This window comes from Bombina bombina, chromosome 10, assembly GCF_027579735.1.
Source record: "Bombina bombina isolate aBomBom1 chromosome 10, aBomBom1.pri, whole genome shotgun sequence".
In the NCBI taxonomy this organism is placed as follows: domain Eukaryota; kingdom Metazoa; phylum Chordata; class Amphibia; order Anura; family Bombinatoridae; genus Bombina; species Bombina bombina.
In genome coordinates this window covers 23,107,911-23,121,845 of record NC_069508.1, presented here as the reverse complement: position 1 = coordinate 23,121,845, position 13,935 = coordinate 23,107,911, and the positions used below count along the sequence as shown (strand labels likewise).

Here is a 13,935-nt window from a genome sequence, read left to right as displayed (position 1 = left end):
CTCAAGAATGTTCCAATCCAATTGGGCTAAGCCTACAGGAAGAGCAGAACTGCTTATCTTATCTCATTCTTTGTACACAAAGGTCAATACTTAGGTTCTGATATTTTTATTATGAGTGGTGGTTTTAATGAGCAAGACCAGCTATTTCAATGGCAAGAATAATCCCATATGAATAGTTTCCCAAAATTCTAATACTGTGCAGCTGGTGGCATCGGGAACACATTAAGGCGAGAAAAAAAAAACACATTTACACAGAGAGGATGTTAACGGGGGATGGGTTCTCCTAACCTCATATACAGGGTCAGTTCTTCACAGCTTTCATAAGAACAACTTGATGCCTTTAAAGGGAGATTAAACACTAAATAAATTCTAGATAGAATGATGCAGTCAAAGAAAAGATTAGTCTGAGAATAAGAAGTAGATGTATTTTGTAAAAGTTTCATTAGCTGTTTAAATATTGACAAAATAAGTGTAAAAAGTTTTAGTGTCTATAAAACAATGGGAGCTGCCATATTGTAACTTGGTTACCTTCTCTGATGTGACCAATTAGGAACAGTTATACATAGGTCACTAGAGTGTGCAGCCAATGGCTGTGTGGTATATAACAGTGTTCTGCACTTCCGTTTCTAACAGGAACTGAAAAGCTCACAATTTCAGAATGCAATTACAGGAAAAGGGAACAAAATAAATAATGAAAGTACACTGTAGAGGTTTTTTTACATAAACGATTCATCATTTTATATTGCCATCTCAAAGTGTTTAATGTCCCTTTAAGACTCTCTCACTTAGCAGACTACTATATTAAATGGAGTATTATATTAATGAGACACTTACATTAAGTCCCAGTCCAGCTGGGTCTCTTCAATGTCATTCATTAGTTTCATCAGTTTGCGTTTAAACTGAAACTCAAATCGAACGTCATCCTCAATGACCAAAACATTTTCCAGCCCTCTCTCCACCACCTAAAACACAAAGATGAAAGTAATGAGCTGTGTTTAGAATACCCCGGCGTACCACGCAAATGCAACACAACAAGCTTGTACGTATGTTCTAAAGGGATAAAATAAAAACCGTGTTGTGTCCTAGCTTCACCAAAACGTGTCTTGTTGATTGAGAGTATTGAGCATGTGCATTCGGATAATCCGCGATTATGTGAATGCGGAAGAAGGTGGCAGCAAGCGGCACTCAGCTCTTTTTGGAGCCGGATTTCTTCTTGTGAAATTATAATGTAGCAAAATAAATACAATCATAAAACATTCATTACTTAAAGGGACAGTCAACTACAAAACTGTTATTGATTAAAAAGATAGATAATCCCTTTATTACCCATTCCCCAGGTTTGCACAGAAAACACGGTTATATTAATACACTTTTTACCTCTGTGATTACCTTGTATCTAACCATCTTCTGACAGCCCCCTGATCACATGGCTATTTATTTATTATTTATTGACTTGCATTTTAGCCAATTAATGTTGTGTCAGCCACAACTCCACGGGCGTGAGCACAATGTTATCTATATGGCGCACATGAACTAGTAATCTCCTGTTGTGAAAAGCAAATAAAAAAGCATGTGATAAGAGGCTGTCTGTAGTGGCTTAGAAACAGGCAGACATTTAGAGGTTTAAGTTATAAAGTCTATTAATATAACAATGTTGGTTGTGCAAAGCTGGGGAATGGGTAGTAAAGGCGTTATGTATCTTTTTATACAATAACAATTTTGGTGTTGACTGTCCCTTTAAATTAATTGCAATAAATAAATACATAAATAAATCAACAAATAAATATTCAAACGTTTCACACAGATGCCAACTTCTGCAATATCATTGAGGTTCTCTGCTGGTACTGACTCTCTTCCGCCTCTTCTGTCTGTATCAATCAAGCTGTCTGGATTTCTATGTTTGTTTACCTATTCTGCTGAATACACAACAGTTCTGATCTGTTCTCATTGTGCTGCCGTTTCTTTGTGTTTCTTTCATTCTTGTCGGTCTCTAAAACTCTCCATCAACCTCATTATGTAGTAAAAACTTCATTTACTCTAATGTCTTAGGGCAGGGCTCGACAAACCCAGGAGTCAGGGAGCCACAGGCTCCTAACTTTTAGGCTTATTCTCTATATATCTATATACAAATACCACTGTCTGAGGGTATTAAGTAACAACAAGAGAGTTATCTCACAAAGATATCCAGAATCCATGTTATTTACTGAATATGTCGTCAGAAGAAAAAACAATTTTAGGCACTAGACATATTCCTTTTCTAACGTGTTTGTCTCTGTCCCTGGATGTATTACCCTCTTGTAAGTTAAAATCTCACCAGAAATGTATTTTTTTTTGCTCATGCGCATGTCTACTGGATTTGACCGCTCTGTATGAATCAAAAAGAGTTGCTTTGGGTCAGATGAACAAATACCTAAACAAATATCTAAACTATTTTCTTCATTTTGTGAGGGTCTGGGTTTTTTTCAAATATATTTAGCGCACATGCATATTCTGCATCATAACATTTGTTCCTTTTATCCTTTAGGACAATTTTATCACTTTGATTTTTATAATAATTTGTACACCGCCTTCCATTCTTTAAAAGCTTGGTTTCTTTTTTGCTTGTAAATCTGTTCTTCCATTTAGTTTGTGCCTATGTCACTTCCTTCTGGAGCAGCAGATAAATAAACCAGTACAGTTTGGGTATGGACTCACCTCTTTCCACACGTAGTAGTGGCTGAGGAAGCATCCAATCTCACCGCGAGTCAGTGTCCTGCCAGAATAAGGGTCTTGATATCCCGGTAATACTTCTATATTCATAGCTTTCAGCTGACTAGTATTCAGTGCTCTAGAAATATATATCAGTTATACGTTTTACAGCAGTAACGATGTACACTGCAGGTAGGTTAGATAGAATTATATTTGTCCTTTGCTATTTTACCTAATAAATGTAACCATATAACTAGTACAATCAGTGGAGGGTGTATTTAGCTTTTATGCTGCCCTAGGCACTGGAAAGCTTGGTGCCCCCTAAACAAGGGCTCAACAAACCCAGCAGCCAGGAAGCCACTGGCTCCTAAAATTCTACCCTTGGCTCCTAACTTTTTGGGCCATTCTTCATATATCTATATACAAATACCACTGTCTAGTTCTTAAAAATATGTCTGGCTTCTAAATATTCTTACTGGCTCCTATATTTTAAACATATTTGTCAACCCCTGCTCTAAACCAACAATCCATCAATAATAGTTAATAATTGCCCACTATATTTCTCATAGCCAGAGGCACAAGGAGTGATCAAGCCCCCGCTATCCTATCAGGAATCATTGATTATTAATACAATTAACAAATAAAGCATTTGGAGAGTATATGAATGTGAAGCCATCAGGCTATAGAATTTGGGGCCCCCATAAGATTCAGACCTAGTTTGTCTAGGTGCAGATTATGCCCTTTATTGCAGTGAATTATTCTCTTACTTTCCATCAACAGCATCAAAAATCTTCACCATAATTTCCTGCTCATACAGAGAGCGAAGCATCCGGTCACGGCGGTCTTGGCGCCGTTTTAGGTTAATCATGAAGATCTGAGAAGGAACATGAAATAAGTCAGTAATGTTTGAGGTGTTTTTTGCTGGTGATCAGTTTTGTTTTATAAAACTAATGAAAAATATCTCAGGCAATTCTATACATGCACTTTGTCAGCAAAGTTTTACTGATTTTAAACGCTCTTGAGAAAGACAAACTGTTGCCGTTGAAACGCGTTGAGCAAAAAATGTTTTTACCTTACAAGTGATACGCTTGTTTTTTATTAAGGAGCCGAACACCCAACTCTGTATTGTGAGTATATATCACTCATTCCACACATATTGGTGGATACTGCAGGATTGTGAATCTTTCCGCGTAGAATAACCGGTTAAACCTGTGTGTGTATTTATGTATGTATGTGTGTGTATGTTTGTATGTATGTGTGTATTTATGTATGTATGTGTGTGTATGTATGTATGTATGTGACTGTGTGTGTATTTATGCATGTGTGTGTATGTGTGTATGTATGTGACTGTGTGTGTATTTATGCATGTGTGTCTGTGTGTGTATGTGACTGTGTGTGTGTGTGTATGTATGTATGTATGTATGTATGTATGTATGTGACTGTGTGTGTATTTATGCATGTATGTGTGTGTATTTATGCATGTGTGTGTGTATGTATGTATGTATGTATGTATGTGACTGTGTGTGTATTTATGCATGTGTGTCTGTGTGTGTATGTGACTGTGTGTGTGTGTGTATGTATGTATGTGAATGTGTGTGTATTTATGCATGTGTGTGTATGTATGTATGTGACTGTGTATGTATTTATGCATGTATGTGTGTATGTATGTGACTGTGTGTGTATGTATGTGACTGTGTGTGTATGTATGTGACTGTGTGTGTATTTATGCATGTATATATGTATGTGTGTGTTTGTGGAACCAGCAAATTACAGACCTTGTTACTACAGCATGGGGGGGCAGGGGGTGAACAGTTTCAGTCTATAAAGTATCACTATATACAGTATGGGGGGGCTGGACTATGTCACAGATTACTGTGGTCACTTTATAAAGTACTGGGCGGGTAGGGTCAGGCCAGCCATCTCACCGGCAGATTACAGACTGTGTCACTGACTCACTATATACAGTACTGGTGGGTTAAACAGTGTCACTATATACAGTAATAGGGGGTCAGACCATCTCACAGACTTTTTTCTGTTTTTTTAAAAAAAAAAGATATGTATCAAATTCACTTTTTTTGGGGGGGGGGGGCCTTCTTAGATTCTTGCACCTGGGCCCTGTGGTTTCTAGTTACGCCTCTGCCTCAATCTGTATGGCGAAATATACAACACGCAATTTAAGGAGAAATTTCAGTTTCTAACCGGGGCAAAGCAATGATAAATAAGAAACTGTGCATATTTGTAGGTCGGGCTGTGAAATTACGCCTATTACTAATGTATATTGGTGCACTCAGGAGCACGTCCGTGCGCCTAGGCGAATGCAAGCGGAGTGCGAAGAAGGTTCTTTCAGATTTGTGCAATTACAGGCGCAGATTGCTTTCATAAATATGTGTATGTGTTATTTTGCCTGCAATTACAGGCAAATTGCTTTGATAAATCGACCCCCTAAACTACCTAGTATGGCCAATGCTATTGCAAAGAATGATTCTCCTATCATGATAGTTGTAGCAAAACTGATAATCCACCTTAAAGGGAAAGTCTACACCAAAATTGTGATTGTTTAAAAAGATAGATAATCCCTTTATTCCCCAGTTTTGCATAACCAAAACGGTTATATTAATATACTTTTTTACCTCTGTGATTACCTTGTATCTAAACCTCTGCAGGCTGCCCCCCTTATCTTAGTGCTGTTTACGACTTGCATTTTAGTCAATCAGTGCAGTCTCTTTTGTAACTCCTCAGTTGTGAGCACAGTGTTATTTATATGGCACACATTAAAGGGACACTGTACCCAAAAAAATTATTTTGTGATTCAGATTGAGCATGAAATTTTAAGCAACTTTCTAATTTACTCCTATTATCAAATTTTCTTCTTTCTCTTGGTATCTTTATTTGAAATGCAAGAATGTAAGTTTAGATGCCGGCCCATTTTTGGTGAACAACCTGGGTTGTCCTTGCTGATTGGTGGATAAATTCATCCACCAATAAAAAAGTGCTGTCCAGAGTACTGAAACCAAAAAAAGCTTAGATACCTTCTTTTTCAAATAATGATAGCAAGAGAACGAAGAAAAATTGATAATAGGAGTAAATTAGAAAGTTGCTTAAAATTGCATGCTCTTTCTGAATTGCAAAAGAAAATTTTTGGGTACAGTGTCCCTTTAACTAACTCTCACCGAGATTACGAGGTTTGCGTTACGGTGCGGTACAGCTTTTAACGCTGAAAAATTCCAGCGTAATGGCAAGGAACGCATATTATGAGTCATGTCGGTATAGCTGTAACGCAAGCATTTTAGTCTGTAACGCACTGTCAATTCCGCACTCAAAAAATGACGTTTTTGTGGGGATTTTCATAGCGCCATTATTACAGGTTGTGCGGTCCGGCTAAAATGCTTGCATTACAGCCTATACCGACACAATGTTTCACAAAACTCATAAATAAAATATTACAAAGTACACTAACACCCATAAACTACCTATTAACCCCTAAACCGAGGCCCTCCCGCATCGCAAACACTATAATAAACTTATTAACCCCTAATCCGCCGCCCACCCACATCGCCAAAACACTATTTTTAATATATTAACCCCCAAAACCGCCGCTCCCCAACATCGCCGACACTAATAAAAGTTATTAACCCCTAATCTGCCGCTCCCCGACACCTAAATAAACCTATTAACCCCTAAATCGCCGCCCCCCCACATCGCCAACACTATAATAAAGTAATAACCCCTAAACCTCCAGCCCCCCCACATAGTAACTACTAAACTAAACCTATTAACCCCTAGGCTGCCGCCCCCCCCCCCACATTGCAAAACACTAAATTAAACTATTAACCCCTAAAACTAACGTGCTCCTAACTTTAAATTAAAATTACAATATAACTATCTTAAAATAAATAATAACTTACCTGTGAAATAAAAATAAACCTAACATTAAACTATAAATTAACCTAAAATAACTATTCTAATCAAATAAAAAATACTACCAATTAAAAACCTAAATTACAAATTTAAAAAAAAAACTAACACTACGAAAAAAATTTAAAAAAAAATCTAAAATTACAAAAAATAAAAAACACTAAGCTTACAAAAAGTAATAAATGAAATTATCAATAATAAAACAATTACACCTAATCTAACAGCCCTATAAAAATAAAAAAGCCCCACAAAATAAAAACACCACCTAGCCTACAATAAACTACCAATAGCCCTTAAAAAGGCCTTTTGTAAGGCATTGTCCTAAGTTAATCAGCTCTTTTACCTGTAAAAAAAAAAACAAAGCCCCCCCAACAGTAAAACCCACCACCCAACCAACTCCCCCAAATAAAAAAAACCTAACTCTAAAAAATCCTAAACTACCCATTGCCCTCTGGGTGAAGCTCTTTTTCACTGCCCTTAAAAGGGCATTTATCTCTTTTCCAAGTGCCCATCCCTAATCTAAAAAAAAAAAACACCCCAAAAAATTAAAAAAAAACTAACACTAACCCCAGAATATCTACTCACGGTTCCTGAAGTCCGGACATCCATCTTCATCCAGGCAGCGAGAAGTCTTCATCCATGCAGCGACACCTTCTATCTTCATCCAGACAACAAGAAGTCTTCATCCAGGCAGCGAGAAGTCTTCATCCGGGAAGCGACACCTTCTATCTTCATCCCGGCGGAGCTATCCTGGAAGTGGATCCCATACTGCATGGAGCATTCCTCTTCATACGGTCACCGTTGTACCGTGATTTAAATTTGAAGAATCAAATCAGCCAATAGGAATGCAAGGTATGCCATTTGGAAACAGCTACCTTGCATTCAACTTCAGTGTACGGCGGTGACCGTATGAAGAGGACGATTTGCGCAGGATGGGATCCACTTCCAGGATAGCTCAACGCCGCCGGGATGAAGATAGAAGACGCCCCCGGACTTCAGGAACCGTGAGTAGATATTCTGGGGTTAGTGTTAGTTTTTTATGGGGTTTTTTTGGTTGTTTTGTTTTTTTAGATTAGGTGTAATTGTTTTTATTTTTGATAATTTCCTTTATTATTTTTTGTAAGCTTAGTGTTTTTTATTTTTCGTAATTTAGTGTTTATTATTTTTTGTAATTTTAGATTTTTTAATTTCTTTCGTAGGTAGGTTTTTTAAATTTGGAATTTAGGTTTTTAATTGGTAGTATTTTTTAATTTTATTAGAATAGTTATGTTAGGTTAATTAATAGTTTAATGTGAGGTTTATTTTTATTTCACAGGTAAGTTTATTTATTTTAGGATATTTATATTGTAATTTTAATTTAAAGTTCTTTAAAGGTATTAGGTTTAGGGGTTAATAGTTTAATCTGGTGTTTGCAATGTGGGGGGTTGGCAGTTTAGGGGTTAAAAGGTTTATTTAGTGGCGGTGATGTGGGGGGCCGAACGTTTAGGGGTTAATAGGTTTATTTAGCAGCGGCGATGTGAGGGGCCGGAGGTTTAGGGGTTAATAGGTTTATTTAGTAGCGGCGATGTGGGGGGCCGGAGGTTTAGGGGTTAGTCATTTAATTTAGTGTCTGCGATGTGGGGAGCGGTGGATTAGGGGTTAATAACTTTTATTAGTGTCGGCGATGTCAGGGGTGGCGGATTAGGTGCTTAGACTAGGGGTTTATGTTAGGGTGTTAGTTTTAAACGTAACTTTTTTTCCCCATAAACATCAATGGGGTTGCATTACAGAGATTTTTCATTCCGCACTTCAGGTGTTAGGTTTTTTTCCTAACACTCTCTTCCCATTAATGTCTATGGGGGAAAAGCGTGCACGAGCACTTCAAATCAGCCCTTGGATTTTGTGCGGTATGGAGCTTAACGCCACCATATCGCACACACAAGGAGGCTTTTCAGTAACTCGTAATGGCAGCGCTACGGAGAGTGAAATAACGCAACTTTTTTGGCGTTAGTTTCTTACCCTGTTTAGCGCAAAACTCGTAATCTATGCAATTGTCTTACTGTGAAAAGCTTATACAATTGACTGAAATAAATGTGGCTTAGAAACAGGCAGAGATATAGAGGTTTAGAAGTTATAAAGCATCTTCTGCTCCAAAATTTGCTCATTTTAAAAAAACAATGATTGGGCGATGTATAGGAGAGCAATATATTTCACCTTACCGGTCGGATGACCAAATAAACTCCTATCTTAAGAAATGGGAATCGTTCATATTATCTTTACAGAAGCCAACACAAAGAGTGCTGATTAAGCCTTTACTTAAATCTCCCTTTGTTCAACTAAATATATATGCTGGTCACTTCCCTAGTCATTGGTTGGAGGAAGATGTGGAAGATAATCACGAGTTGAGGGAGTAGGGAGTTGTTCCCCCTTTTTTTTTTTTTTTTTTGTGTGTGTGGTTAGTTTTTAGGTTTTTAGTTTTTTTTTTTTTTTTTTTCAAATTAAAAAAAAAAGTACTGAAATTCCGACACTCTGATATTATGTTGATTTGACAATGGAATATGAATTGTCTATGATTTAAAATGTTAACTGTTATGTTGCCCTGCGTGGCGCAAAAGGTTATTGTTTTTTTTTTTTCATATTGTGTTGGAGGAAAATAAATAAAGATTTAAAAAAAAAAAAGAAGAAGTTATAAAGTATATTTATATAACAATATTGGCTATGCAAAACTAGGGAATGTGTAGTAAAGGCGTTTTCTGTCTTTTTAAACGAGGGCAAAGACTAGAGAGACAAGGTGAGACAATCACTAGTTAACAAGCACAGCTCGGATGTATTTTACAGAAAAAGGCAGCAGAACAAATAGTTTTACTTTCAGTAAAGGGACAGGATAAAGCAGAAATGGTGCTTTAATTCACTTATTATGTGTTGTACATTTACTAAAGATAAAACATGCACGTGATACTTTTATACTCACACCCTGAGGGACTTTTATCTGTTATTTTTATTGGCATTTTATATTTAGAATAACACATTAAAACTAGAGCTCCAATTTCAAGCTTCCCTTGATACTGAAGTCTATGGTCATATGCAGTGCATGTAATAGCGCTGATCACTGTAGATCTATTAACTGGTGTGTGCTATAGATCTATTAACTGGTGTGTGCAGCAGATCTATTAACTGGTGTGTGCAACAGATCTATTAACTGGTGTGTGCAGCAGATCTATTAACTGGTGTGTGCAGCAGATCTATTAACTGGTGTGTGCAGCAGATCTATTAACTGGTGTGTGCAGCAGATCTATTAACTGGTGTGTGCAGCAGATCTATTAACTGGTGTGTGCAGCAGATCTATTAACTGGTGTGTGTTACAGATCTATTAACTGGTGTGTGTTACAGATCTATTAACTGGTGTGTGCTATAGATCTATTAACTGGTGTGTGTTACAGATCTATTAACTGGTGTGTGTTACAGATCTATTAACTGGTGTGTGCAGCAGATCTATTAACTGGTGTGTGCTATAGATCTATTAACTGGTGTGTGTTACAGATCTATTAACTGGTGTGTGCAGCAGATCTATTAACTGGTGTGTGCAGCAGATCTATTAACTGGTGTGTGCAGCAGATCTATTAAGAGGTGTGTGCAGCAGATCTATTAACTGGTGTGTGCAACAGATCTATTAACTGGTGTGTGCAGCAGATCTATTAACTGGTGTGTGCTATAGATCTATTAACTGGTGTGTGTTACAGATCTATTAACTGGTGTGTGCAGCAGATCTATTAACTGGTGTGTGTTACAGATCTATTAACTGGTGTGTGCAGCAGATCTATTAACTGGTGTGTGCTGCAGATCTATTAACTGTTGTGTGCAGCAGATCTATTAACTGGTGTGTGCAGCAGATCTATTAACTGGTGTGTGCTGCAGATCTATTAACTGGTGTGTGCTGCAGATCTATTAACTGGTGTGTGCTGCAGATCTATTAACTGGTGTGTGTTACAGATCTATTAACTGGTGTGTGCAGCAGATCTATTAACTGGTGTGTGCTGCAGATCTATTAACTGGTGTGTGCAGCAGATCTATTAACTGGTGTGTGCTGCAGATCTATTAACTGGTGTGTGCAGCAGATCTATTAACTGGTGTGTGCTACATATCTATTAACTGGTGTGTGCTGCAGATCTATTAACTGGTGTGTGCTGCAGATCTATTAACTGGTGTGTGCAGCAGATCTATTATCTGGTGTGTGCAGCAGATCTATTAACTGGTGTGTGCAGCAGATCTATTAACTGGTGTGTGCTGCAGATCTATTAAGAGGTGTGTGCTGCAGATCTATTAAGAGGTGTGTGCAGCAGATGTATTAAGAGGTGTGTGCAGCAGATCTATTAAGAGGTGTGTGCTGCAGATCTATTAAGAGGTGTGTGCTGCAGATCTATTAAGAGGTGTGTGCAGCAGATCTATTAAGAGGTGTGTGCAGCAGATCTATTAAGAGGTGTGTGCAGCAGATCTATTAAGAGGTGTGTGCAGCAGATCTATTAACTGGTGTGTGCAGCAGATTTATTAATTGGTGTGTGTTACAGATCTATTAACTGGTGTGTGCTATAGATCTATTAACTGGTGTGTGCCGCAGATCTATTAAGAGGTGTGTGCAGTAGATCTATTAACTGGTGTGTGCTGCAGATCTATTAACTGGTGTGTGCTATAGATCTATTAAGAGGTGTGTGCTGCACATCTATTAACTGGTGTGTGCTGCAGATCTATTAACTGGTGTGTGCAGCAGATCTATTAACTGGTGTGTGCAGCAGATCTATTAACTGGTGTGTGCAGCAGATCTATTAACTGGTGTGTGCTGCAGATCTATTAACTGGTGTTTGCTGCAGATCTATTAACTGGTGTGTGCTGCAGATCTATTAAGAGGTGTGTGCTGCAGATCTATTAAGAGGTGTGTGCAGCAGATCTATTAAGAGGTGTGTGCAGCAGATCTATTAAGAGGTGTGTGCTGCAGATCTATTAAGAGGTGTGTGCTGCAGATCTATTAAGAGGTGTGTGCAGCAGATCTATTAAGAGGTGTGTGCAGCAGTTCTATTAAGAGGTGTGTGCAGCAGATCTATTAAGAGGTGTGTGCAGCAGATCTATTAAGAGGTGTGTGCAGCAGATCTATTAAGAGCTGTGTGCAGCAGATCTATTAAGAGGTGTGTGCAGCAGATCTATTAACTGGTGTGTGCTACAGATCTATTAACTGGTGTGTGCTATAGATCTATTAAGAGGTGTGTGCTGCAGATCTATTATCTGGTGTGTGCTGCAGATCTATTAACTGGTGTGTGCAGCAGATCTATTAACTGGTGTGTGCTGCAGATCTATTAACTGGTGTGTGCTGCAGATCTATTAAGAGGTGTGTGCAGCAGATCTATTAAGAGGTGTGTGCAGCAGATCTATTAAGAGGTGTGTGCAGCAGATCTATTAAGAGGTGTGTGCAGCAGATCTATTAAGAGGTGTGTGCAGCAGATGTATTAAGAGGTGTGTGCAGCAGATGTATTAAGAGGTGTGTGCAGCAGATCTATTAAGAGGTGTGTGCAGCAGATCTATTAAGAGGTGTGTGCTGCAGATCTATTAAGAGGTGTGTGCTGCAGATCTATTAAGAGGTGTGTGCTGCAGATCTATTAAGAGGTGTGTGCAGCAGATCTATTAAGAGGTGTGTGCAGCAGATCTATTAAGAGGTGTGTGCAGCAGATCTATTAAGAGGTGTGTGCAGCAGATCTATTAAGAGGTGTGTGCTGCAGATCTATTAAGAGGTGTGTGCTGCAGATCTATTAAGAGGTGTGTGCAGCAGATCTATTAAGAGGTGTGTGCAGCAGATCTATTAAGAGGTGTGTGCAGCAGATCTATTAAGAGGTGTCTGAAGCAAATCTATTAAGAGGTGTCTGCAGCAGATCTATTAAGATTTGTGTGCAGCAGATCTATTAAGAGGTGTGTGCAGCAGATCTATTAAGAGGTGTGTGCAGCAGATCTATTAAGAGGTGTGTGCAGCAGATCTATTAAGAGGTGTGTGCAGCAGATCTATTAAGAGGTGTGTGCTGCAGATCTATTAAGAGGTGTGTGCAGCAGATCTATTAAGAGGTGTGTGCAGCAGATCTATTAAGAGGTGTGTGCAGCAGATCTATTAAGAGGTGTGTGCAGCAGATCTATTAAGAGGTGTCTGCAGCAGATCTATTAACTGGTGTGTGCAGCAGATCTATTAAGAGGTGTCTTTGCAGGTCTATTAGGAGCATTGTGGGTCTCTTTGAAGTCATGTGAAGTGTTGTGTGTTGTAGGCCAAATAGATGACCAAAGTAATAAAACATTCAGCCTCACAAAGCAATAAGAATCTTCCTGAGGATTTAGCACACACACATACTGCTCTCTCCAGAACACCTGGGGACAATTAGTGAGAGGCTGTAAACAGCGAACACCAATTAGTACAAAGACATTCCTATCCTGGAATCCCTGGAACTTTAGCTGGGTCTGCTTTTTACAGCATTGCCTTGAGCAGCTGCTGGCCCCTCTGTATTAACCCTTGGCCAGCTACTTGTTTTCCTGTGTTAACCCTTGAACAGCAAGTTGTAACTTTTTAACCCCTGCCAGCTGACTTTGTTAATCTTAAACAACCTCAATTCTGGGTATAAAGTCTGAAAACATCAGACAGCAGCTGTAAATATAAATAAGGAGACCAGACCTGGCAGATATAAAAATATCTCTGATGATGTCAGAATTAAATCTGGTATAATATATAAAGCCATTCCTATCTTTTCATTTGCAATCGAGCCTTAGTCACATTATATTTATTTAACGATATATGTTCAAAATTATTGCTTTTTTAATTAAATTATTTAGGGTCATATTGTGCCTGAATTGTGTGCTTTTTTATTTCAGAAGTGTATTCATTCCTTAAAAGTAGCATTAAACTCTAACACAGTTTAGTTTAATTTTGGTGAAATTAAGTTCACAATTATGGATTTAAAAAAGAATTAAGTCTTTTTAAAATATGCATCAGAAATAATTTACAACATTACAAAACATTTGCAAGCATAATTAATAGTTTAATATCATTTAAAGTGTAATATTGTTGTAAAATATGTTGTGTTTTGCAGGTCCATGTCTCGACTCTTAAAAAGCCTATGGAATATTATTTGTCTAACTTCCCTTGCTGTGGCCAATAAGGGACAGATATAAATGAGCTTCTGCGCATATCAACCAATCACAGTCGAGCTTGTAGGAATGTCAAGGTTCTGCATTTCATGGAATACACTTTAGCCTCTGAGGGGAGCAGAAACACTACAGTTTCAAGGTTAAATGCCAGGAAAAGCAGGCAAATAAATAATGAAGGTGCAT

The 13,935-nt window shown here is 38.1% G+C and overlaps 1 protein-coding gene across 2 annotated transcripts in view; it reads right to left on the bottom strand.

The window, feature by feature from the left end:
- COLGALT2 (collagen beta(1-O)galactosyltransferase 2) overlaps positions 1-13,935 on the bottom strand; it is a 137,954-nt gene that overhangs the window by 5,853 nt on the left and 118,166 nt on the right. For both annotated transcript variants that reach the window (XM_053693855.1, XM_053693856.1), the window contains exons 8-10: positions 3,456-3,562; positions 2,695-2,827; positions 835-962 (exon numbers count right to left, since the gene is read on the bottom strand). In XM_053693855.1, coding sequence (XP_053549830.1) covers positions 835-962; positions 2,695-2,827; positions 3,456-3,562 — 368 coding nt within the window. The remainder of the gene's footprint in view (positions 1-834; positions 963-2,694; positions 2,828-3,455; positions 3,563-13,935) is intronic.